General features: G+C 47.5%; 1 protein-coding gene across 3 annotated transcripts; it reads left to right on the top strand.

Moving 5' to 3' along the window:
- LBHD2 (LBH domain containing 2) lies at positions 1–23191 on the top strand. Of its 3 annotated transcripts, XR_014269354.1 has the most exons (6): positions 1–154; positions 9703–9805; positions 14089–14179; positions 18456–18657; positions 19829–19981; positions 21869–23191. XR_014269354.1 is itself a non-coding variant. In XM_082485908.1 (5 exons), the coding sequence occupies exons 3-5, from the start codon at positions 14090–14092 to the stop codon at positions 19903–19905; spliced, it is 369 nt and encodes a 122-aa protein (XP_082342034.1). In that variant the 5' UTR covers positions 1–154; positions 9703–9805; position 14089; the 3' UTR covers positions 19906–23191. The 3 variants fall into 3 exon arrangements, 2 of the variants coding, with proteins under 2 accessions (XP_082342034.1, XP_082342035.1); XM_082485908.1 differs by having other exon boundaries at positions 19829–23191; XM_082485909.1 differs by lacking the exons at positions 1–154; positions 9703–9805 and adding an exon at positions 10111–10150 and having other exon boundaries at positions 19829–23191.
- The last annotated feature ends 2865 nt before the right edge of the window (positions 23192–26056 follow it).

The following is a 26056-nucleotide window of genomic DNA, read 5'->3' as shown; positions in this document are numbered from 1 at the left end:
GGTGCCGCGGCGGCGGCGGTAGCGGCGGCGGCGGCGGTGCCAGCGCCCGGCCCGGGAGGATGCGGACGCGCTAACGGAGCTGCCGGCTCCCCTTCTGCCGCCGTGCATGGGCGGCGGGCGGCTGCCGCCTCGCCTCGCCTCGCCTGCCCCGCCGGTGAGCCGGGACCGGGGGCGGTCGGGGGGTCTCCGCCGGGCGCGGTGCGGGTGGCGGGACGCGGTGGGTCGGTGGGTGGGCGAGGGGGGCGGCCGCCCCGGGCTCGCCTGCGGGGTCCGGTGGTAGCCCCCGGGAAGAGCCGCCACCTGTTAGTCGTCCGCTTTGCAGCCCCCGAGCCCGGGAAGGTGGTGCCCGCCGCCGCCGGGGCAGCGCGGCCGTGGCGGAGCCGGGCGGTGGGTCGGGCGGGGAGCGGGGAGCCGGAACCGTCCGGGGGAAAAGTGCTTGGCTTCCAGGCTGGGAGTTACGGGGGAAGGAAAGGCAGAAAGTGCGCCTCTGCGTTGGCTTGTTTCTCCAGGTGCTGCTTTTTTTATTATTATTATTATTTTGAGTAAAGGATGTTGAGGAGAATTCAGTGAAGAACGGGTTCTCCTTTAAAAAAATTCCAAACCAAAAACCCGCAACTTGTTCGGCAGCCGAAAGGGCTGTGTGAAGGAATCCTGGTGAATGAGCGCAGCGCGGAGGGAGTTGTTGGCTTGCGGTCTGCGATCGCCTCAGCTGTTCGTTTATTCCTTTTTTTTTTTTTTTTTTTTTTTTTTCCCAAGCAACTTTTGAGGCGAGGAAGCGGGTAACAAAGCACAAGTTTAAGACAATGATGCTTTTGCTTGCAGCCTAGCTGAACGGGGTAGAAGAACACTGAAATCCTGCTTTTCCCATCAGGTAGCAAATACCACGCATACGATTACTTGTAGAGAAAGAAAGAACCTACTTTGCTCTGTAAATGAGGACTATGTTTCACTCTGAGCAAGGGGTGTGAATGTTTTCCTGCTGCCGAATGAACATACCACAAAAATTTTCTTTTCATCTGGGACAGAGCCGTGTTTGTAGATCTCTGAATACGGCTACAGTCGCGGAGGGGAGTTAGGTTAGGCTGGATGTAGCATTAACCCCTCAAGCCACAGTAAGCGATATACAGAGAGAAATTTGTTTGCATTAGTCTTTTCCTGACTGCGATCTGTACTGCAGTCATATAGTCAGTGGTGCAGCGAAGGAAGCCCTCCTCGCTATAGGTTCAAATCTGATTGAAGGACCCAGAAGTTGGTGTTCACGTCTGTCCCATAGTCTGTCTCTCTGCACAATGCCTCCTTATGACTAGCCTGAAAATGAAGGTGAAGTGGGGAGATCTGCCTACACACAACCAGGCTCAAGCCAGTGTTTTCCATTGCTTAGATTTAATGAGCAACAAATTTTGTGCCCGGAAAAGAATCCAGCTCACAGCTCAGAATTTTGATAATTAATATTCCATTTAAAAAACATGTTTTCAGAGTCAACATTATGATTACAGAGAGAAAACAAGCAAACAGGGAATGACTTGACCTGGTTTCCTTGCTTTCCCGATCTAGCCTGACAATTTGTCAATCAAGTGGAATTTCCTCTGATGTCTCTGGTACATTACTTTAGCAGAAGAAATGAATGTGCAAATATAGTCACTACTTTCCCTCCCTTCTCACAATGATCTCTTTGTATTGAGCAACAGGCTTTTGCGTGGATCAGGTAGCAATCCCACAGTGTCGCAGGCTGAAATTGCTCCTTCTCTCTCATTTCTGAAATTATGCCCCTGCATTTGAGTCGATTTAACCACATCTGTCTATTTTGGAGGGGTCAGTCCGAGGAGCCTTGATCCGGGGTGGATCCTATGTCATACAAGGCAGGAGGAGCCCTGCTGTGACTTCAAGGAGACCAGCATCTGCCTCAGCACCAGCCCTTCCCTTTGCTCCTCAGACATGTGTACCTTGTCTGGAAAAATCTGTAAATGAATCAATTATTTCCTGCATTTTCCCTCTTCAAAGAAAGACCTTATTGCAAACCCCAGGAGAACTGCCAACCAATACCAACCAGGTAGAATGAAAAAGACTGATTGATACCAACAGGTCCTTAAAAACCTTTTCTCAGCCCCCTGTTTCTGCCTTTGTCCCTCTTTGATCTTGGGGGCTGGGATCACTTCTCCTTCACAGTTTGGAGAGAGTGTGACCAGTATCGTCCTCTGCAGAGCAGATACCAGTGCTGGAAGAATCTGTGGTCCAGCAGGACAAGCCCCTGCTCTGCTCCCATCAGGGTGCCTTGACTGATCCTGCAGCATTCTGCCTCATAGTGCCCGTGTCCCCATAGGACTCGGCGAGAATAGTCCAAGTCCGGCTCCTCTGTTGAGACCACTGCAACTTTTGTAAGGTGTAACCGGAATTTTGATCTGAGTTCTCTCTCTGACATGCACACGCATAAACTCCCTGTGTGTAAATATTTAGGAGACCTCTAAATCCAGAAGGTGCTTGTTAATTGGTTGGCAGGAAGACTCATAGCCCTATTAATGCATATCTGCTTTCAGCGTTAATGACTCATTAAAAAAAAAAATTCTTTTTTTAATAATTTCTTTATTTTTAGCCGTGTTGCTGTCCTCACCCTCCATCGTGCCCATCCCTACTGCCGTAGCACACGGTGTTCTCATATCCTCCATCTTGGGCTGGGGCAACTTCCCATGCTTGGAAATTCAATTAAGGTGACGGAGTTTTAATTCCTGGAGAAAACCAGCTGCATCTCTGGTGTTAGGTTGTGATGTCATGACACCTGCGGTTCTGCCATTAATTACCAATAGGGAATGTTAAAAGTCTCTTCATTGTCTTTGTTCTCTTAGGAGTGGCTGGTGGGTTTTTGTTCGCTGCTTTTTTAAATCTTAACATTTCTGCTGCCCTGGCTTTACTGAATTCTCTGGTAAATGCATTGTCTCACAGCGCTGACAACACCGTATTCTAATTTCCCCAAAGTTACAAGGAAAGAACTAGTTTATCTTTTAAGTAAATACTGTTCTACCTGGCCATACCTAACCTCTTACCCTATTCTGTTACCTACAACTCAGCCGAGTGACAGACTATCCAGGGTACTCTTTCACAGTGCCAGAAAGACATCAGACATTTCGCAATCCATTTCCAGTGACATTTCCATCTAAGGATCACCTACTCTGTGGTGATGCTCCAAGATACTTTTTTCCTCACTCGCCATCCAGAAATACCTAGGGAATAGTACAAAGAAGCGCAGGAAACCAATTTTCATCTGTCACCCATTCCCACGGGTGCTGTAAGGTGAGGGACAATTATGGCATGAAATATGAAGGATGAGAGAATCGTCATCTTCCGGGGAAGGTCCCAGAAACAAAACTGTTTCTTTCGGAGACCCTTTAGTAACAGTTGCTCTGAATTAGAAGGAATGATGTACTTATTTGTAAGGTGCTGGCTTCGAAAGGTAGTTTTGAGAAGTTGAAGCCAATGCAAGGTTCGCTGCGTGAGCAGAGCTGAGAAACACTCGGCTCAGCACAGGCATTTCCGATCCCAAAAGCAGGTTCTCGGACGAGAGAGTGTTTGCACAGCGAGTACCAGAAGAGATATCTCTAAAAACATTTAACAGCTTGTTGAGGATTATCTCTAATTTTGATCGGGCTGTTTTCTTAATGAGGTCCTGTCACATCAATTAGCTGCTGAATCCGATGTTTAAAAAAACTAAATCCAAACTTTCTCTTGGCACACGGTTCCATGAGGACTGTGTGGAGATTTCCATGATACTCAGGTCTACCGGCATTCAGAGGAGCCGGCTTAGTCATTCTTCCCATCTGCTCTGCTTCTTCCTCCCTCCGCTGCTCTGCACATGCTTCCTGGCTGGCTGCTCCTCATCCCTCTCTCCGAGCGTCCTGGCTGGCTGCCCCGCTCTCCTCCCTTGCCGTACCTATCCCTTGTGGCACCTTCCGCGAGGAAGCTCTCAGGTAGTTTAGTGCTGAGATCAAAGAGCTGAAATAAATGAGCTTCTGTAAAGCAGCCAGGAAAAAGAGACAGAAAAAAAGAAAAACCCACCAAGGAAGCACTCATAACAAGCAGGACCCCAAACATCAGCTGCGAAAAACTTTGAGTTAAATCACCCCCAAATCATGAGATTGCTTTAAAAATTGTGATAGTTAAACACAGGCAGGTTTGAGTTCTTTTTCCTTCTTCTTTGACCGTTTATGAGTCAAGTTTCTAGCTCCTTTTGGCAAACAGGGCCAGTAGGAACTTGGACAACTACAACGAACTGGGAGCTGAGGTTTGTGTGTAGTGGCGGCGCTGCAGGAGCTGGGGATGGAAGAACAAGGGCTCCCCGATGCCTCGCTGTGCAACACCAGGAGCCGAGGAAGCTGAGTTCCAGCGATCCGCCAGTAGCGTGCCCTTTGCAAGCCTGTGTTTTCTAGTGTTGGTAGTCCACAGATGAGTGTTTGAGAAATTCCCCAGGGTGGTATTTACCCCAGTAGCTTCTTTGGAGCAGGAACAGTAAAAACTGCAGCTTGCTGCGAAGTTAGCGGCGAGAGGCGGCACGGTCCGGAAATAGCAGCCTCCTACCCCTTTTTGCTCTCCCAAACTACGTGCTGTGTCTCATGCTGAAATGCCTGCTCCTCCACACCGAGAGTCATTTCATCTCGCTGCTTCCTGAGAGAGATCGACATCTTCTGCAGAGCACACGCCGCTGAGGAGAGGAAGGCAGCTTTGGCCTGCAGAGAGCAGAACTCAAGTACTGCGTGGGTGGCCGAAGACAAGAGCTTCTGAAATGAGGGAACAGAACAGATCTCTAATCTCCAGACTCTGACACATATCGCACTTTTCTCAGTTGCTTAGGAAAGAGATTTGCATCCAAAAAGAAGTGGGAGGTTTAAATAGGAGTTCGTACACACACGCATTTATCTTCTGTGGTCCGTGCGGTAATTTACATTTCGCTAGTTGCGTGGAACCCACAACACTTCATAAAATGTGTCCATTACAAATGTGCGACCAGGGGAAACAAAGCAGCTGCCCGGGTTCCTATCCACAGTGTCCAAAAGCTGAGCTCCGTAGGCACTCGTGGAAACTGGAGGCTGCGGAGTGTCACTGAGGTAAGCGCATATTTTGGGGTTGTGCCAAGATGCTGAAGCTAGTGTCCCACCACCAGAAGAGGTAGCAGGCATGGTCCTACCTCTGGACGCCCCAGGCCGCCTGTGTAGACTGAAGCAGTGCAGGGCCTAAGCCGTAGCTGCATCCTCCTAGGATCCTAGCACACTAGCATAAGAGCAAGGCATAGAAGAGTTGGATCCACAGAAGAACCTGGCCGTAGAAGATGCCAACTGACACCTTCCTTTACAGGGGTGTGCACCTTCTGGTACCATGTGAACAGCCCCTTCATGGCTTCATCCACCACAACAACCATAGCTCTGTCCTAGATCACCCACGCACCCTCCCTGGCTGAACTGACAGCCCGATCTGCTGCAGCAAAGTAGCCCAAATAAGGCACCCTTTCTTCTTCTGGGTGGAAAAACCTCCTTGGACCTGTCTGTTTATTGGGAATTGCTGAGCAGGTTTCACCGTGGCTCGTCGAAATTTTCCACTGTGCAAAAATCAAGCGGTAGACCATTGCTTCTCCTGCCTAACACCATTCTTATGCGCGCCCTGTCCCAATTTTCCTTGTAATCAATAGCAGGGGTTTCTTTTTGTAGCGCACACAAAGGCCAGGCTCCTTGAATGAAGAAAAGTTTGCATTTATCCAGAGGCTTCAGTGGGGTAAGCGGGGCGGGAGGGGGGGGACCGGACACCCAGGGCTGAGCTCCTGGTTTGTTTGAGGCGCTATCTGAAATCAGTGGGAACCGCGTGTGCGCCGCGATTGCATGGACGAGCTCCCAGCGCTCGGCGTTTACAGTCCTCCCGCGTGCGAGGCTGAGCCCGCAGAGCTGTGCGGGGGGACGTTTCTCCAGCACAATTATAAAGACGGGGCTGGTAAAGCCCCTGGGATTGTCCCATTGAAATGAGAAGGGGAGGGCTCCCGTTCCTGCGCTGCCAGAAAAATGACAAATTTGCACGTGGAGCAGTGGTTCGAGGCCAATTTCTGCCGCCTGTCTGCGCTTATTTGTTACAAGGCGCACCTTCAATGCGGTATTGTTAGGCTGTTATCATAATATTTCCATGAGTGCTCAGTGGGGGAATGATTAACTTGGGAAGGCTGGGAGGGGAGGGGGCTGTCCCGCAGCCCCCGCTAATCTAGCAGCAGCCCTGGCACCCCGAGGGCAGGTCTCCCTCTGCCACCCAGTTGTCTCCGACACTGGGGCAGCGGGGAGAGGAGGGGTGATGATTTCAGAGTAGGATGCATCTGGAAATAAAAAGTGACCTGATGTTGGAGGTGCTGCCGCATCCCAGGGAAGCGTTCGGGGCTCGGTGCTTCTGAAACGCGGGGCTCCTTTATCAAGTGGCCATCTGTGGGCTGCTAGGATTGCAACCGGTGGCCGGTTCCAATTTCTGTTTTGCTGCTGAAGGGCGCTTGCCTTGAAAACATCTACTTTGCAATTCACGGTGGATTTATCCCAAGGAAAGGCCTCCGCTGCTGTGCGTGGTGAAGTCCTCTCCCCACATGGCATGGCAAACCCAGGAGGGACAGCCACGCTGGGCTTCCCACACACCCAGCTGGCCAGACTTGCTGTACAACATCCTGCTTCTGCTCCCTGGCGCCCGCGGTCCTCCCATGGGAGGTGAGACCACTCCACTGGGACAGGCTGTCCTTGTGGTGTAGAAACTCCAAACGCACAACATGCCCGAGATGCTCTCCAAAGTGGGAGAGAAGCCTGGAGAGCACCTTTTGGTGCCTGGGCTTTTGGCCTGTGCCAGGCAGCACAGGTGGAAATCCATCTCTTTGTGTGGGGTAGGAGATGGAGGGCCCTTGATCTGGGCAAAAGAGCCACCACTGAGGCGTTGCTTGGTCTCACTGGTGGAACCAGCTCTCCTATCATCCCCTTGGTTGTGTCCCACACTTTCTTTGGTGTGCAGCTCCTAAAGAGGCAAGGGCATGACCAACTCATTGGAGTAGTCCCTAAATCAATTGTTCTTTACTGGGAAGTGTAGCAGGGCGCTCCAAGCCCAGAGGAGGGCTGGCCGGGCAGTCTCACTGATCTCTGAGACTTGAGGCTTCTTGGTCAGCAGCACGTGCGCACATCATCGTATGGCTCTGCTTGGCAATGCCTCATGGGCTACGCAAAAATGGTTATTATTTCTGTTGTGGTCAGGCAGAAACACTCCTAGATCCCAGCCCAGCCCCAATGTGCAACTCGGGAGACGTCACAGTGTGCTTTCCTCAGAGAGGTCCCACACTGGCCCCCGATGAGGGCATGTGACAAATGAGGAGGGTATGGTGACAGCATGGTGCCCAGCTGATGCACAGCTGGCCCATTTCAGGTGATTCAAAGGGTTTTGGGTTTCCCTCAGAGAAATCAATCAAGAAGGGCTGCACAGCAGTGTTGGTACTCCTGGAGCTGGAGAAGCAGCTGGTTATCAAGCTCAGGCAAAGGAGGGCAAGTTAATTTGGGGGGTGGAAGAGGGGTAGGTTGGGACAGAGTGCATGAAGCAAGTGGGTTTCAGGCTAGACAAATCAGCAAAGCAGCAAAGGTGGGCATAAGTCAGAAGGGCTTTATTTGAGTCATTTCCAAACTGTTTCCACTGCAGTAAAGGTTTGTCGCCTGATCTCAGCAGCCATGCCTTGTTTTTAAAAGATTAAGCAATATTGTAGAAGGAAGGGTATTAGTTTATGTTTCCTCTAGTTTTAGCCAAAGAAGGTAATCACAGCTATTAGGTAGATAAAGTGAGTATTTCCTCTTCAGAGAATAAATGCATTCTGGTAGTTTTATACGCTGGAAACACTGAACTCTTCAACAGTTTTGACTGGGAAGAAGTTTTTCTGTTTTTAAATATGGCTGCGTGGGGCTGGGAGAAGGGACTTCTTCCATGCTGCAGTCCTCGAGTGATTTTCTTTTATTACAACGTTCAAGTAGCTGAGCCCCAGGGGCTGATGTCCTCTCTCAAACATTGCAGGCGCTGTAGTACAGAGTTCCCTAAAACTTTGGAGAGGAGACTGGTCTTGGGTCAGTTCAATCCAGAAGTCCTTTGCCGAGACTGGAAAAACAATGGATGTGGGTTTAATTAATTCAGTACTGCGTGGATCCTTATATACAGCTAACCAGGCATCTGAAGATACCTCTAAATAGCAAGTGGACTGGCTTGGTTTCCAACCGGTGGCCATGTGGTGCCCGGTTCATTCTCTCTTACACCATTTTGTCTCTCATTGACAGATGACTCAATGCAATAACTGTTCTTACTGCGTCCAGTATTTTCTAAAGGAGATACTGAAGGTAGACAAGTTCGTGCTGAATTTTCATGGGTTTAATAGCAGTGGTTTTGTAGTGGGTAGTGGGATAAAAATCTTCTTCCCAGAGTACTGGGTAACACGGTATTGGATGCTCTCTGGTTTCCATACAAGAGACAAGCACTGAGTGTAGTCATGAATTTTTAAGGGACAAAACTTAAGCCTATCTGAAGTTGCTTCGCTCATTGGTTAGGAAGGAAAATTGCCAGACAAGAATTAAACCTTCTGAATTGAATCCTGGGGATGGAGATGTGATTTCCTGCTTCCCTAATTTGCAACAAGCATGGCCTGTGGCATAATAAGAAACTCCAGAATGCGATGCACAATTTTTCCTCTGTCACTGTTTTTGAATAAAATCAGTGTGTAGTTAATCCAGTGTTATAAATCTTGGTAGGAAGGCCTCCAGAGCAGGTAGATTTGTTTAATCGCTTGGGCTGGAATCCAAACCACTGGAGGATATAAAATATATACACTAGTGCCATTCACTTCACTGAAAACACCTTTTTCCCATCCAAGGAAATAGCTGTGGCTGGCATGAATATATATTTGGCAAGCTGTAGGGCTAAACAAATTTCTCGGAAAATCATCTTTGGCCAAATTACTGACTATATTTCAGCACTGTAACTTCTCAAGCTCTTCAGCTAAAACTTTCTGACAGAGAAGTCATCTGGAATCAATGATTCGCACTTTGAAATGGTGGTATCCTCACCTCTGCTCGCCCGGCTCCCTGTCCTGATACCAGTCAAAGTATTACCTCCGGTTTGGAGTAAACCTTTGCAAAAATCACTTCTCCTGTGACATCTGAAAGAAATGCGTAGTAACATAATTCTAAGGTACCCTTGTCTCAGCCTATTTTATCATCTTTGTGTCTTGACCAGTAGCTTCTTGAGCAGGAATCTTGTTCTTTGATGTTTTGATCCATGTCTCACTAAGCACCCCAATCCTGCCAAATAAGAGTATACATTTTTATTTTCTGATTTTCCAACTATCACCAAAATTCCTGTATGGGAGAATTTCAAGGTGTCCCAGTTTCAGCACTTCTTGCGTAGCTTACACCAAGGAATAAGGTTTAGCATCACAAAAAGAGTCAGATTGCAAGCTAAGAGCTTTGGGTGTTTTTGGAATATTAACTGCCTCGGTAATTCACTAGGTATACTATGAGCTTCGTCCATAGTGAGATCAATTCCCATCTGGCATAGAAAATTATACAGACCTTCACAGTAGGAGTTTCTGCAGCAAGTTTTCAGTAGTTTTCTTTCACATGGGTCGCTGCCAGCTTGTCGTTGTGGTTGCACCCTCTGACTCTGTTGCATTGTCTCTTTCAGGCGCTTCCAGGGTTTGACAGAGTTTGCACGGCACTTCATCAGCGACGTGAACGTCTGCAGCAAGGACAGTTTTCAGAAGCGACATCCGTTGATGTGATTGAAGGTAACGTACTCTCTTCTGTCGTTGCCCTGTACTTGCCATTGATCCCCACAGAGCCTCGTCCTCTGGCTGGGCGTCCCCTTTGCTGCCCATCCGGGTTGGTGAGGTGAGAGCAGGATCAGCCCTCATTTTGGTGCCTGTCTGGGCATCCTCCAGGCTGATCCTTGCTTTAGGTGACAGCTGTTCCCAACCGTGGCTCAGCCTGTCCCATAAAATGTGGTTCTTAAGGAAATCTTTGCTTGCATCACACAACCTGCCTCTTTCCCATAGCCTCATAAACACTTCACGTTTTTGGATCCTGAAGCTGATCCTCAATCAAATACTGTTTTGCCACCAGGAATTTCACAGGTCAGTTTTGCCCTCTGTTCAAAAACGAAAATAAAAACGCGTGCATTGTTTCTGAGCACTTTCTCATGGTAAGTGGTTTAGCGCTTGTCAACCTATATATTGCTCTATATGTCACTGACCTCGTTAGCGCCATCACAAACAGCAGAAAGTGGGCTGTGTGTTTGCTCCGTGCCCCTGGAAGAAGATCAACGTAGCACGGTCCTGCAACTGTAGCAGTTGCATTTAAGATAATCTTCTCTAAATGCAGTTTTCTCACAGAAACACAAGAGCAGATTTTGCCTTTTTTCTCCCCTAATTGGTATATTTGAGCTTAATTAAACCTAGGGGAAGTAAATGCATCTCTTAATTCACTGCCACAAGAATTTTAAGGTTCAGAGTAGGTGAGTCATCCACCAGAACAGAATTTATTCTTTGTTTGTAAATGCTATTTATTGCCTTGTTTTGCATCACTATGGCTACTGTATGTCATTGGTGATATCAGCACCTACCGTACATAAAATGAATGCAAGACCAAATTTAAAAGAGATATAGTTCTTACAATAATTTGCTTGTATCAGCCACTTTGCTGTTGCATGTAGGTGCTTCTCACATAAAAGCAGCAGTAAAAGTGGCTCAATATTTTTCCGTCAAACCTGGCTAAAAAGTAAAATATGCTCCTGCCCACAAATCGTTTCATAGTTAAAAAAGCCCTAAGCAGCACCCCGAGCCCTTTTCCAGATTCTGTGGCTTTACAAACCATTCAGTGATGTCCTACAGGTGATTTTGAAGTTTCAGATTAACTGATTTGCAGCAGCAGTCCCAATTATTTTACTTCTAGTAATTTTTAGCATTAAATACCTAGTTAAGTTTGTTAGAAGCATCACTGCTTTCACGGCCCGTATAGATTCTTCTGTTTTCCGTTACTGTTTCTAAGTGGAGAATAAGAACAATTAATCTATTCCAGTTAAAGCCTAATTCTTCTGCCAATTGCATGGCCCCATGTTCTTTTCTGAGACACATCAAGTACAATCGCTTCTGCCATCCTATTCAATCAAACCCTTAAGTTGCACAGATTTTGTGAAGTGGCCTGGGCTTCAACAGCTTGGGAGCTGATTCACTGAGGCATCTGCTGTAACGCTGGCAGGACTGTCATCATTTTCCTAGCCAGAATCATTTGTCTTTGTCATTTAGAAATAATCTGCGGGGTGTAATGTGGTCTTAGGGAAGCACGGAGCCCATTATTGCTCAATAATAGAATTTCATGAGGTCTTAACAACATCTTGGAGCTCATATGACACATTTGACAGTGCATGTGTGGATGTATATCGCTAATGTCCCATGGAACAAGGACAGAGAAGGGTTTTAAACACGTGGTACGTATTGAAAGGCTGCTAAAATAAACCAGCCAGCTGTGGGCAACTGCAGGATTCTGCTGCTGGCTAGCAGGGACCAACCCCCAGGACACACAACAGTAGGGCATGTCTCCTCCATGGTAGTCAAGCCCAAGACTTCATAAATCCCGGCCCCCCACAAAGCCTCCAAGATTATTTCCATCCAGACACATACTTTCTCATTTCCCTTTCCCTGCGATCCAGGGCAGCTGGGCATGGGGCACTGAACCCCCAGAAGTATCCAAAAAGACAAACATTCGTCTTGGACATGGTCAGAGCGGTGGGCCTTGTGCTCCTCCAGGTTCATGGCTGGGTCTAGCTAACGGGAGGTGTGAAAGTCCCCCAGACCAACTCTTCCCAAAGAGTTGGGATGGAAGAGCGGGGTCCTGCTGTGGCTCAGAGTGGTCATCCACAGAGGCGGTGCTGGAAGGGCAGCAGGAGGGGTGCAAAAGGGTCCCTCTGGGACCAAAGCAGAAACCAGGACAAGGATGGGGAAAAAGGGCAAGAACTGCGTGAGCACCAGAGGTGATCAGAGGGAGGAGGCGATGGAGGGAGTGCTGCTTTTCTTTTGGGCAGGGAAGGGTCTGAGGGCACAGCTCTGTCCTTTTAAGTGCTGTCTTGGGTGGCAGGAACAGCTGGCACAGCTGGGTCCACAGTCACCACTCCAGGAAAGGGATTCCCATTTCCAGATTACCACTCCCTCAGTGCTGTCATCCATTGGTGCCCAGTGGTATGGCCCGCTGGATGCAGCAGGAATAAAAGCATGTGTCTGGAAAATAAATGTATTTTACTGATTAGGTGGTTTGTGGTGTCCTGATGTGGTGCCCCTGGGGAGTGGTACAGGTCCAGGCAAGACACGTGAGCTCAAAACTCTCTTCCTAGCAGGCAGAACCTGTCCATCTTCTACTGTGCCCTGGCTCTGGGAGGATTCAGGCTGTGTGAGCTGGGGGATGCCCCGATCAGGGGTTTGGTTCAGCCTCTTGCTGAGTTCCAGCGTCTGGTTCTGCTCTCCTGTTGTGTGTGTGTGTAGCAGGAAGCGTGCTCTTTAATTCCGCATTGGTTGGGTCCAAGACTGGCACTTCGGGGCTTTTCCCTAAGCTGATGGGTGCCTATGGGGTTGGGTGCTGGCCCACAGCTGAGCTCCAGTGTCTCCCGGGTCTGCCGTGCTCTTTTTTAAATATGATGCAGTGGGAGTGAAAGTCTCTGCGATATCACGCTGCTCTGTGCTACAGCTAATTAAAGTAATTGTGAAGGATTTTGTAGTAATTGCAGATATTGTAGAATTTAGTTTTGTGGGGTAATTGGTAATGTAAGCCTGAAACAAGTTATCCTTAAGATGTTTTAGTTTGCATTTCTCAGTAGGAGCAGCTTTTACAAAGAAGGCTTTTGTGTGTGAAGCGGGACCAGAATTAATGGCAGCATTTAGTCGTGCCTAAAGGGGTGCTTGCTGTGGCAGGTGGCAGGGCGGTGTAATTGATGATGCCTACGTTCTGCGTGCTGCGGGAGGCTCTGGCAGTCAGTAGCTGCTGTACCTGACGAATGCCAGCTAGAAAGAGTGAAACGCCCGGGACCAAACCCATCCAGGGCTGATGTATTCCCATCCAAAATGGTCATGGCCCCTTCAGTCTGTAGGTCAAACAGAGCGGTTCAGGCTCTGTTTGCTTCTACGCGCTTAATGCACGTTACAAAGTTTTCAGGCATCCTCAATTTTTTCAGTAGAATGCTGTATCTATAAATTGTGGATGTGAGGAAAATCCTAACGCTGTAGAGACGCGCGGCTACCCAGCCATGGGGTGGGCTGAGCTCCCTGCGGTGAGGACTGCAGCCGGCATTCATCCCTCTGCTCCGAGGTGCCAAAGTGCCCAGCGGAACAAGGAGAGTGCGAGGGCCAGCGTTGTAGTGCCTTGGGTGCCAAACAGCACAGGGGGATGCTTAATGGGCACATAAGCAGCTTAGGTTCCTAAGTCACTGCTTTAAATGAGATTTAGGTGCCAAACGTTCCCTGATGCATTTGAAAATCCCACTCAACACCTCTCTGAACGCTCAGGCAAGTAAAGACTACTGAAAATCTGGCCCTTAGACACTGATACAGCTGGGGTGCCTAGAATTAACAGTTTAAAAAGAAGTGCTGGCTCATAACTAAATGATAGAGACATCTGGGAAGAGCAACTATCGACGTTACGAAGAATCAGAATGAGAATTAAATTCAAGGTTGATATTTCTATGAGTAACTTTTTTGGTCAACAGATGCAATTTCTGAGCTCATATATGAGTAATAAACTGGTTGCTGATAACATTGGAAGACTGCTGACAACTCTGGGACTCTATGGGGGTCCTCTCTGTTGTTCTGGGGGGGGGGCAGCTGAGGTCGATGCCCTGCTCTGCCTCACGGCATGCAGTGGTAGCAGTTGGCTTGGAGGGCCGACCACTTCTCTGTGGGTTGTTTAGAAAGGTCAGTCTGTAACACAATTATTTTAACAAATATGAAAAGCCAATGTCTTTTTTTTAAATTAACTGTGGTGTCAAAGCTCAGAGCTGAGTTTTTCCATTCTGCTTTAATATTCACAGCATGACAGAGGTGATGAACACACGGGAACCGGTGATGGAGGAATTTGCGCTCAGCCAGACTCCTGAGGAAGAAGGAGGCCCTTCAAGCCAGGTAACTTCAGAAAAACTGGAAAGCATCCCAGGTTGCTTTTGAAAAGCAATTTAATGCAACCAATAACTGTCATACACGTAGACAATGAATTGCAGAGCACAGCTGCCAGAAGAACAAGTCCCGAAATACATGTTTGATCCCACTTAGGTTTTATTTTTAAAAGGTAAGAGTTCTGGCAGGAGGGTTTTGTCAGGCGCCAGGTCTCGGGGGCATGGTGACAGTGATGCCCAGCCCCTGCAGGGATGCAGGCAAAGAGGCTGTTTGTCACCGAGAGTTCAGGTCTGAGCAACCATCGTGTGATGAAGACATCTAGCTAATACCGTACCACAGCTTTTGTACAGCCACCCTCGTAAAGAGCTAAGTTTCCGCAGACTCAGAGGGAGCTCCTTTTTTAGAAAAGAGACCATTTTAAATGATTGTGTAATTCACATAAGTGGCCGTGGCATCATAGCAGCAGCACCGATCAGGGCCATTTGCTGGCAGGTGCAAGAGCATTTTCTGTCCCCAGGCGGTCTCACACACCCACTCGCGTACCCGCCTGCAGTGCTGATTCCAGCAGGAGGGATCACGATGTCTCGAGCCCCCCTTGTGACCACCCCCACACCCCGGTTTGTGCTCGTGACTCTCAGTGTCGCTGCCAGGGACAAACCACCTAACCGTGTCCTGGTGGACCTGAGTTGCTTCTCGACGCAAGATGTGTGGTTGCGAGCAGACTCAGAAAGCTACTCTAGGAGAAGCGTGTTGCAGGTTAAAATCAAGTATTTGGAAGGCAGGGAAGTCAGAATTGAAATTTTGCGAATTCCTTTCAGATCACTTGTGCATGTAATGAAAGGCTGTATGCAATTAAAGAGCGTATCATAGGCTTCCTCATGCCTCACCGACTGCACAGGATAGATGCTGCTCACTGCAAGAGCACATTTTCAATATTCTCTTTCCTCTCTTTCACCGAGTCCCAGGTTTTAGAGTTTTCCAAACTCTATGCCAGCTCCAACTCCGCCTATGTATTTAGGGCGGTTCTATGGTGTCCCTGATTATATGCTCCAGAAGTTTTCCCCCAGTTCCTTTACCCTTCCCCTCTGGGAGAAGGCAGTACCATCCACATTTTAGTGATGGCCACCTGAGGCAAAAAAGCAAAAAGAAGTGAGAGGTAGGGAGGAGGAGGTAGCGGAGGGCTATGAAGATGATCAAGAGACTGGAGCATCTCTTATGAGGAAGGGTTGAGAGACCTGGGTCTGTTTAGCCTGGAGAAGAGAAGACAGAAGAGATCTCATCAATGCTTATAAATATCTAAAGGGTGGGTGTCAAGAGGATGGGGCCAGACTCTTTTCAGTGGTGTCCAGTGACAGGAGAAAGGGCAACAAACTGGTACACAGGAAATTCTGTCTGAACATGAGGAAAAACTTCTTTACTTTGGGGGTGGCAGAACACTGGCACAGGCTGCCCAGAGAGGTTGTGGAGTCTCCTTCTCTGGAGATATTCAGAATCCACCTGGACGCCGTCCTGTCCAACCTGCTGTAGGTGACCCTGCTCTGGCAGGGGCATTGGACTAGATGATCTCCGAAGGTCCCTTCCAACCCGTGCCATTCTGTGATTCTGTAGTCAGTGACTCAGTGGGAAGACTAGGTTTCTTCCAGCAACTTCCAAGCACTCTGGCCGGGAGACCCGTCCTTCTCTTCCTCCAGTCTCCTGCCCACTCGTCACACACTCCAGCTTCCGCAGAAAAACACAGCGAGGCCCGACAGGCAGCTCTGCTTCCTGCCAGTCCTGACTCATTCCTGGAGGGACGTGGTAAATACTGGGCTCCGGTGGAAAAAAACATTATGTGATCGGTGTGAGAAAAGACCAGATGAGAATGACACAAACAAAAATAGCCAAGCTCAGGCCACGCAGGTGCCTCTGCTAAATGTTGTTGGAGCCGTAACAGTCAGCTCTTAGCACATTTTTAGATCCGTGTGTGTCATTTCCTAGGGCTTCAGAAAGCAGATGAAAAAGCACAAGTTTTGTTGTATTGGATCCCTCATCTAGGGGTTGCCGTTGGGCTTGGGGACAGGGTGGCTGTCACACAGCCATCTGCCACCCGAGCAGGTTGAGCAACAGTCAGGGGAAGGGGTCACTGCCACCTGTATGTGCAGCCCTGGGAAGAAATAAGGCAATTTGCCAACAATTTTATGGCCGTTTTCTGCCAGCTGATCCATGAGGTTCAAGGAGCTGGGCTCCACCATAGGTGTGAAGAGGAGTTCACTGCTGCTCAGGGGTGTCTCTGGACCTCTCCTGGCCAAGGAGTTGTTACCCTGTCTCATATTTGGAAATAGCAAGATCGTATTAGCAGCTTCCTAAAAATTCCTTGCAGTCAAGACAGCTGCCATGGAAATGTCTTTCCAAATTATTCCGAACCAGCTCAGGAGGAGGCTGTGTAATGGGAACTTGGGGGGAACTTTTCTGATAGGCAGCATGAGCAGCATTGCTTCATCAGGACGACTGACGCCCGGGTGGGTGCAGCTCAGGGAGGCATTAGGAAGGTTTACCTTCAGTGATTCACTTGGTCTAGTTGCGCTGAAGGGACTTTGCCACAAAAGAAATTTCTTCTTAATTGTATCTTGTTTTGCAACACTAACAATAATATACAGTATTTTTCACTTTAATTTAGATTTGCAAAGAGTTAATGAATCCCTGCAACACTACCGTGGGGAGTGGGGGCATGAGGATGAGAATTATTGTCCTTCCCCGTCTCCAGAAGTCAGATAGAGGCATCGCAGAAATGATAAAAGTGTGATTCCTCTTTCCTAGACACATGGGAAGAGAACTGTCCTTCCCAAGGGCTTGCCCCGCCATGCCGGCTCCGATGCCAAGTGCGACAACTAAACCCAAAGCTCTTAGAGACAGCAGCTGCAAAGGAAGGTTGCAAAAGCCACTGAGCAAACACCTCCAGTGGGTTATGGTGCCCCTAGGTCCCTGGCAACGTCCTGGGGGATGTGCCCACTGTTATGGTGGTTAGGGAATATCTGCGTGTTTCTGCCTGTGCTCGTTTCAGGAGCTGTGCTGAGACTGGCTCACAGGACTGGTGGTGCTCAGTCTAACCAGATAACCCAATTAAGTGGTGAACATGATGCAGATGTGTGGGGAGGTTCCCACCAGCACACCAGCAAAGCCTGGAGTTAAACTGCGATGGTTCTTGCTCTTAACCCCTAGTTCAGTCCCCTAGTCTGCGTCATGATTTTATTGTTACAAATACAATGCAAGAAAATAAAGTAAATAATAATAAAAAATAAAATAAAATAAAACACAGCAAAACAAAACTCAGCTAGCATGGAGAAATTTACAACCCGTTAGTGCAGGTATACAGAAGTTTAAGAAGCCAAGAGATAAGGTTTTAGTGAAACAACAACAGAGTTTGTCTTATGTTAACATCCTGGAGGAGCTGGATTGATTTTTTTCCTCAAAAAAAAAAGCCTAACCCCAGAAAAAAAAACCAATCCAAAACAAAGTACCCTGAGAGATTTAAATGAACCAGTGATGTTGAAAACAAGAAAGCACTTTTATGTGTTACAATATCCTTCGCTAAAAAGACCTAGTTCAGCTTCAAGCTCTAATCACTGCACGGTGTTTGACCTGCAGCTTCAATGTGACAAACGAAAATAATAGCTGGCACCATCCTCTGTGTAGAGATGATCTCGGGGGCTACCTGTTTTGCATGAATGCATCATGAAATAGTGTTTCGCATTACAGAAAATAGCTCTGCAGAATGGTGGCTTCTTAATAAACTGTCACCGCAAGAAAACATGAATATCATATCAAGTAAAAGGACAGCAGGTAGAAGGGCTGCAGCGGCCATTTAGCTGAGTGTTACAGCACTGAACGTTCTGTCCTAAAACCCCACCAGAACTGAAACACAAGTGTTTGGCGACATAATGAATTTTGTCGCCCAAGTCTCCATTTTTACCATGCATGTCGCATCACACAAGTCAAAGCAATTGTCTGCCTGACACACTGGAGAGCAAAGTCGGTTCTTTGCCCAGGGAGGGACAGCATGTGCAGAGGAGAGTGCGCTGAGACCTATAGCCCCTCTTTGGCCAGCAAAGAGCTGGATTCACCTGATTTTGAAATCCTCCCTGTGCAGGACTGTTGCCCTGCACCAGTTTGAAGGGTTTTTTTGGGTGGATGTAGGAGTGCATGTCAAACGTAGAAAGGATGCTAAGGGGGAGCGTGTACTCTCCTTGCTCTGAATATGCAGCCCTGGGAAAGGCTTTGATGGACGTGTCTCCAAATGTCTCACCAGGCCTTCCCAGACTCACGTGAGAAGTACCCCAAGCTGTCCAAAAGACTGCCGTCAATCGTGGTGGAGCCGACCGAGTCTGGGGAGGTGGAGAGCGGGGAGCTGCGCTGGCCTCCCGATGACCTGAAATCGGCGGAGGACAAGGGTCTTCATGGTGACCAAAGAGTTTGTGTCCAGCAGCAGCAGCAGCAGATGGATCTGGAAGGTCTGAATGAGTAATTTTCATCCTTGTTCCCCATAGGACAATAGTGGTTTCTGGCCATGCCATGCACTGGAGTTACTAGTGTGCCAAAGAGCTGTAGGTGCTTGAAGGTGCCCAGAAACTCCTGCACTGGAGAGGGAGTCCTGTGGACTGAAAATTTCTTTGTAGCTTTTGAGCACATGGTGTTTTCATCTGCATCAGGCTCAGTGCTGGCGCCTCGTGTGGCCAACAGGCACTTTACTGCACATTAGCAGTTCACCCTAGGAAACAGAAATCCCGTTCAATAGCATCTATCTACTTCCCTGTCTCCTAGCCTAGAAGCCAGGTATTTAGCAGCTGCACAGTTTCAAATATCATGGTGTCCCGGGAGTGCATTAATGTAGCAGGAGCTCGCAAATGTGTAGTTGTGACTAATAGTGGCACCATGGGGTAAGTATGGCTAAAGATTTTGTTGGAGTTTGTTGAAGCGTAAGAGTTTGTTGGAGTGTAGCTTGCACAGGGAATGCTCCAGTGTGGAACTGGTCTATTTATTTTGAGTTTCTTTTTGCCTCAGTGCTCTCCTTTTCTCTTAGAGTGACATGGTTTCCATTTCAGTGCACCAACGTTTGCCACCCAAACGCCCAGAGAGAGGAGCCAGGATGGGGTGCAAGATGCACCTTCCCTTCAAAGGTGCAATGACAAATTGTCTGATCTTGAAGTGTCAAATCACTTGCTTTCCAGTTGGCATTTCTGGGCGGTGGCAACCACAGGGTTTGATCATTTAAGAAGAAATATGAGCCAAATCTATGGCCTGACCTCCAGGTTGCCCATTATGGCCTGCGTGATGTTTTTGTGCATTGATATTAGGACTTATGTCTTCAGGACTGAGAGTTTGAACAGATTTCACTAAGACAGCAGGTAGTCCTTCCGCTACAGTGCCTGTCCTGCTTTTAATGAGAGGGATCATCACCTCATCTCACTACCCGTCCTGAGGGCTGTCATCCCCTGTAAAGTCAGGCTGTGATGCACTCAGAGTACCCTACTCCAGGTTTAACTACTGGTTTGCAAATAGACCAAATTGCTTATGTCAAGTCTGAGCACCTTGATGGATCATCTGCCTGGTGGCCAAAGGAATCAAATGAAGGCTGTTGTACCTGTATGGGGAAATAAATGCTGACAAACTATTTCTTTGCAGATACTTTAGCGCACCCCGCTCAAGAAGTGGAAGAAAGTACAGATACTCTGGAAAGCAGAACTGAAGAGGACGAGTAAGGACTCCATGGCCTCAGAAGTGAAACATCATTGTGAATGTTGTTGGAAAGCTAACACACTCTGAAGACATGTCAAAGTAATCTGTATTTAAATCTGCAAGGGTTTTATTTAGTTAGTACCTGGTAAGAAGCATCTGGGCTTTAGAACTGTTCTTTTCAACATTTTGATTTTCAGGCTGGGATTCATATTATTTGTTCAATTTTTCCTTGGGAAACAATGGCACGTGGTAGGAAATAAGAGATTACCAAGGAAAAATGCTCCTAATTTCAATTAGCGCTTTTCATTGGATTTACCTTTTCAAGCAAGGCTGCTTTCAGGTATCAACAGCAGGACAAAGGGGTTACATTTCTACAGGAGGGATGTCTTAATTCTAAAACCTTTCTTGTTTTTAGCCATTTAAAACTAGCACTGTGATATTATGGACAATAGATGTAATATAATGTCACCATTTGATTTTGTAACTTTTGTATAGAGATGCAAGTGTAAGATTTGCCTCCAGGCTGCCGCCCTGGGGTGGCCCAGAGCAGTTCTCTCCCTTTGGCTAACCTGTGCAAATTCGGATGAACCAGCCTTTTCTTAGCCGCCTTTTCAATAAGGCTGACGCCTTTCAGAAATGCTTTCTCGCTGTACATTGACGAAGCGGATTAGCTAGTTGCTGGTGTTTGTGGAGTGAGGCTGTCTGTTGTAGGCTTGGTCGGGTGGATCGTGCTGTTTGTGCACTCTTCAGGCCCAGGTCCAGCCATGGTGTGGCGTGCGCTCCTCTGCCTTGAAGCCAACGAGATGGCTCCTGCTTCTGCCAGGGCTGGATTTGTCCCACCTTGTTAATAGAAATTGTTGTGACAATTCTTCTTTTGGTATGTTTTGTGTATAACATAGGTGCAGAGGCCCAGCTGTTCCTCCCTCAACCCGAGCCGGGTGGTGGCTGGGGGTGGGTGACAGGAGCTCCACGGCATGGCCCAAACCTGCCCTTCATTTTGCCTGATGTCAGGATCTCCCCAAGCCACTCGCAGTAGGAATGGGTGGAGGAGGGCCGAGGTGGCAGGATGTACACCCGCCTCTCTCCTGCCCAAGCGGTGCTGCTGGTGGGAGCATGGGCACCGGGGTTGCCCTCTCCCATGGCACGGTCCCCTCGGCTTTGGTTGCATTGTCCCCTCGGCTTTGGTTCTTTGGTTGCACAGCCGCCTCAGCTTTGGTTGCACGGCCACCTCCTGGAGACCAGAGCTTATGGTGGGACAAGCTGTCTCTGGACACCTTGGGCCTCCAGAGGATTTTCCTTGGGGATGTGGGGGCCATTTTGACAGGGGTGAACCTGTTCCTGCACAGGGACCTCCCAGAGACTCTCTCCAACTGTCCCAGGAGAAGCACCGATCTCGGCCCAAAACACTACCCTTTGGACAGTGTTGGTGGAGATAGATAATGCATGTACTCAAAAGGGTTTGACTGTGTCAGTGACGAGTGTCCCATAAGCTACGAAGTTGGCTTTCTCCATCTCTGCAGGGCTGGATGGGGTCTGTACTTCCAATTAATGTTGCAGCCGGAAGAAGCCGCTCGCTGTAGGTGGAACAAAATAACAGGATTTCTTCCAGCGTTAACTCCTAAGTTGACTTCCAAGTGCTTTCTTTTCTCCAGTAATAATTTTCTCTAACAGCAACTTTTAATTGTGTGATGGTGGATAAAATTTACTGGCCAGATGTATTAATAAGATAAGTTTATACCTTCTTAGCAACCAAATTTAATATATTTACTTACAAAGAATTCTGTGCAATGAATGTTTAATACAAAGGAAAGAGACTATTTTACTTCAAAGCAACATTAATTTATGTACAAAACTATAGCTCATTATTTGGGGTGTTTGGGATCTAGAACCCTTTTTATAAGCAGTGTAGTATAGTATAATGTGATACTTAAGTTAAACTTTGCTCTCTCAACCTATATAACGATCTGTTTTGCCTTCTTGATGTAGACTCTTTTACCTACGCTGTCACAGAATTATTTTGTTGTATGAGTGGGATTCTGGTCAGAGCACCGAATTTCACCAGAGTGACTGAAGGTTTCAGAGCACCTCCTAAATCTGGCTGCCGCCCCCGTCCGCCCCCTTCACTGGTGACAGTTTTGTGGTAAAGCCAACCAAGCGAGAACAAGCTCAAGCTACGTGTTTGGGTAGCACGCGAGCAGCGAGAGGAGGTCCCCGGCTCAGACCAGTCTGCAGCTGGTCGTGGTGGGAGGAAAGCTGCGCTGGCGAGGCGGCCGGGGGGATGCGAGGTGCTCTTTAAACGCTGCTTTTGCATCGACCGTCAAGAAGTCTTACAAAGCTCTGGGGGAAAAACAACGACGGTGACGACATATTTTTAGCTGTGTGATTTCCTTTCAATCTGCGTCTGCCCAGCTCCATGAGGAATGACGTTAGACATATCACTTAATTTTCTTTTCGCTTTATGAAAGGAAAAACAGTTGTTTGAAACACTTCCCCCAATTTTATGTGCTCTCTATCTGCTTTCAGACACTCCCTCCCTTCCTGCTCTGGATGGCCCTTATCCTATTTCCACCTGAGGTCAATGGCACTTCCCTAAATAAGTTTCCCAAAGAAACAACAAAATTCTACATACGCTCTGAAAAACGCCACGCAGCAGTAATTTTTTCATCCTAGTATGTAAAGCTACAGCCCATATAAAAATGCCAGATTTCATCCTTCCAGCCTAATTGCTCCTCTCTTTCCTTTTCCCTCTTTCACGCTTCTCCCTTGAAGTATTTTCCCTGAAGCAAATGGATGCTTCAAACTAAAGCTTTCTCCTAAAGCCGTGTGGCCTCAGTGTAACAACCACGCAAAGCCAAACTCCTCCTCCCAGTTTTTGTTTTTTTTTCTGAACATGGGCCAGAGGTCCTAAAATAGGAGAGCAAGATAGAGAGAAAATTGTTTTATACAAACAAGCCCTATTTATTCAACTTGCAGGTCTATGGTTGTCCATTTAATTTGTCCGTGTGCAAGTGTCATCTCTCTAATAAACTCAGTAGTTGTTTTGTATTTTTTTCTGGATTAAAAGCTTTGTAGAAACTAAAAAGGGAAAAAAAGACATTCAGTCATATTTTTCTAGTCTAGCTTGTAGAATATTTCATGTAGTGCAGAAAGGAAGTTTTATGGAGTAAGACATGGTTGGATTTTGCTCTATTTCAGTTCTTTCTAATTTTGTAAAATGCCACCTGTACATAATACTCAACTAATGTATGTCCTGTAGATGTATTACACCATTTAGCCTATTAAATGCCTATACTGGACCGATTGGAAGAAGTGGTGTACCCATGGTGTCTTGGTTGAAAAATGCAAAGGGTTATTTGTGGTGGTGTGCAGCTCCTGTCCTACCACTAATGCAGCTAATACAGGGGAACGAAGCCCGCTCCAAGCCTGCCTTTGCCCCGTGGCATGCAAATATCCACACTGTCCCTCCAGCCCACATACTCCTACACGGATAAATTCAGATTTACATCATTGGCAGTTGTCATCTCCACCTCTTTCCTCCGAGCGCTTCTTAGACCAGGCAGCTCAAGGCTCGCTGCGTCTGTCTTGGGATTTTCTTGCTGCGCTGTTTGGCGCGGCCCCTTGGCCCCGGGCGTTAGGCTGCCCGGCGAGCAGTGCTAGCAGCCAGCCAGTTGGCTCCTCTTCATTCACCTGCTAATGCAATGCACATTTTTAACATTTTCTGGAAAGGCTATTGAGGAGCCCAGCAGGAACTCACATTACTAGAAACCTATACCCTGTGCAAGGAGAGCGGGGTCATGTGGCAGAGAAGATGAGAGGCAGAGATAGTCTCCCAATGAACAACCAATTTTTTTCCCAAAATGTCAAGTTACCAAAAAGGCAACTGGGGGGTGAGGCTCCCTCTTACTTTCCCAGTTCAAAAGCAGCTGCTGCTCGCTGGGATGGGTATATCGGCATGGCAAAAGGCATTGCTTGGGGTCAAAGCCAGCTTCTCCCCAGCTGTGCTGGGGACCTGCCGCTGCAGGGCTGTTCCTGGTGGGCAGTGGTGCTGAGGTTAGGGAAATTTTCTGAATCCCAGTCTAGAGGCAATGAGCCCAGCTTTGGCACTGCAGCGCTTGCAAACCCGATGCTTAATGTCACTCAGTACTGGAGTTTCCACGCACCGTGCATGGAAAATCTCATGTCCAGGCATATATTACCCCAGGGGTGAGGTGGTAGAGGGGCTGACACTGTCTCCTTTTCACCTCGCTAGGAGCCGTCCCTTCCTTCTGGCGTTTTCCTGCGTGGTATATGTTGTTCAGCCACATAAGGATGCAACAGGTACTACCTGATGGCTCCAGGGGATGCAATTTCAACTGATGCCGATTTTATGTTGCTGTGAGATCTGTGCTGAGCCCTGACTGTTCTCTTTCCTTGAGTCCAAAGGCAGGGGGAATTTATCTGTAATTAATTATATAGGATGAGCATGGGAACAGTGTTGTCTTGCACCTAACATTTATATTTTACACTTAAATCCACTGGATCCTCAGGTTCATGTAATGTTACCCTATTCACATATTACGAGACATTTTCATTTATCTTTAATCAGACGTCTGCTTAGTAGTTCTTTCATTTAGATGTATTCTGCTTGGCACTCCTGTCTAGAAGAGCCAACAACATTTTCAGTGGAATTAGTCTTTATTTAAACCACTAGTAAGAGTTGGAAGCTGGCTTTTATGAGGTTAAACTGAAAAATATCACATCTAAATCAAATCAATCCTAACTTGTGTTTTACCATCTTTTTTTTTTTTTTTTTTTTTTTTTTTCCCAAATCCAGTATTTGTATGAATTCTTTTGTGGAGAAAGGTGATCCCTGGGAGCTACAGGGAGCCGTGACTCCCATAACAAACAGCACATCCCTCACATTCACATTATAAAGGCTGTTACTCATATGCAGTGCTTCCACCACAAATTAGAGCAGTGCACCCTTCTTCCCTTGGTCTTTGAAAACACATTGTGACTTTCATTTCAGAGACAGTAACTCTCCAAAGTTTAAATTCACTCAGTTCTGGAAAATAAGGATTTTAACAAAGTTTCTGTTTTTCTATCTTTAAAAAGAAATCATTGAAAAAAATAAACTTGAAACGTTAAAAAGTTGCAATTTTCCTCTAAGAATGCTGATAAAACATTTTCTTCCATTTTCTCCAACATTTCTGCCATGAAGAGTCCAAAAACTTCACATCTAACCTTTCCCTTCTGGAGACCCTCCCTGAGCCCAGCTAGGAGGGTGGGCAGGAGCGGGGTCCTCCAGGGGAGGTGGGGACACGGAGCTGTTCTCACGCTCAGCTTTCAGGCCCGAGACCTTACACTACGAAGGAGAAGGATCTTTTCATCCTGCCTCACAATTCATGCCCACGCACCAAAGGAAATCTGCCTGTGATTGCAGTGAGTCCAGCCATTAAATGGATGTTTGCAATCAAGCCCGCATTCAGCTTCGGCGTGGCTCCTGGGGTGTGACAAATTCTCTTTATGAATTAGTCATTTAATTTTTGAAACATAGGTTGGATATTTTCACATACCCACGTGTCCTCCATACTCCTGACAAGTGTACACCCACGCATTACTATTGAGCAGACAATGAAGCCATGAAAACCCCTGGGACAGGGATGCTGCTGGGATGCACAGCCAGGCACAGGAACTGGGGAAAGCTCCAGATACCGCAGCACTGGAAACCTAAGAATAATGTATTGTTGCTCTTAACTATTCATTGATGATGATTCGAGCAGGAAGAAATAGCACAGGCACCTATCTTATCAACTCAGCCTTCCCTTGGCAGCCCTGTACGTCCTCCTGGATTAGCTCCTCAGGCTGGTGAGGTCTCGCAGATATAGAACTACAACCGAAAACACAGGGGCAGAACAAAATAAACTGAACACGGGATGAAAACCACCAACTTGGGTGCTGTTTCACTGGTACTTGTCTTTAACTCCTAACTTGGGTGTGCGGGGGAAGCAACCACCTTTTTTTCCTTAAATTTACAACTGAGGCAGAACAAAGAGAACTGGACACAAAAATAGTTTCCACGTAGTTGTGGAGTGCACTGGCTCTGGAAGCAACACCGTTGGTTTTTTAATTCTTAATGGCCATGTCCAGCAACTAGTGCTCCTGTTCCCCAGCAGGACACACATGTGGCTGGGG

The sequence above is a fragment of the Vanellus vanellus genome (genome assembly GCF_965231255.1).
Source record: "Vanellus vanellus genome assembly, chromosome: 6".
Lineage (NCBI taxonomy): Eukaryota > Metazoa > Chordata > Aves > Charadriiformes > Charadriidae > Vanellus > Vanellus vanellus.
Note: the sequence above shows the minus strand (reverse complement) of the source record. Positions and strands in the feature narration are given on the sequence as shown.

Bases quoted from the DNA above. Each gene is read 5' to 3' on its own strand.
- LBHD2 (XM_082485908.1), top strand. From the start codon at position 14,090: ATGACAGAGGTGATGAACACACGGGAACCGGTGATGGAGGAATTTGCG. The intron at 14,180-18,455 runs GTAACTTCAGAA...ATGTCTCACCAG, and splicing joins AAGGAGGCCCTTCAAGCCAG to GCCTTCCCAGACTCACGTGA. The intron at 18,658-19,828 runs GTCTGAATGAGT...ATTTCTTTGCAG, and splicing joins GCAGCAGATGGATCTGGAAG to ATACTTTAGCGCACCCCGCT.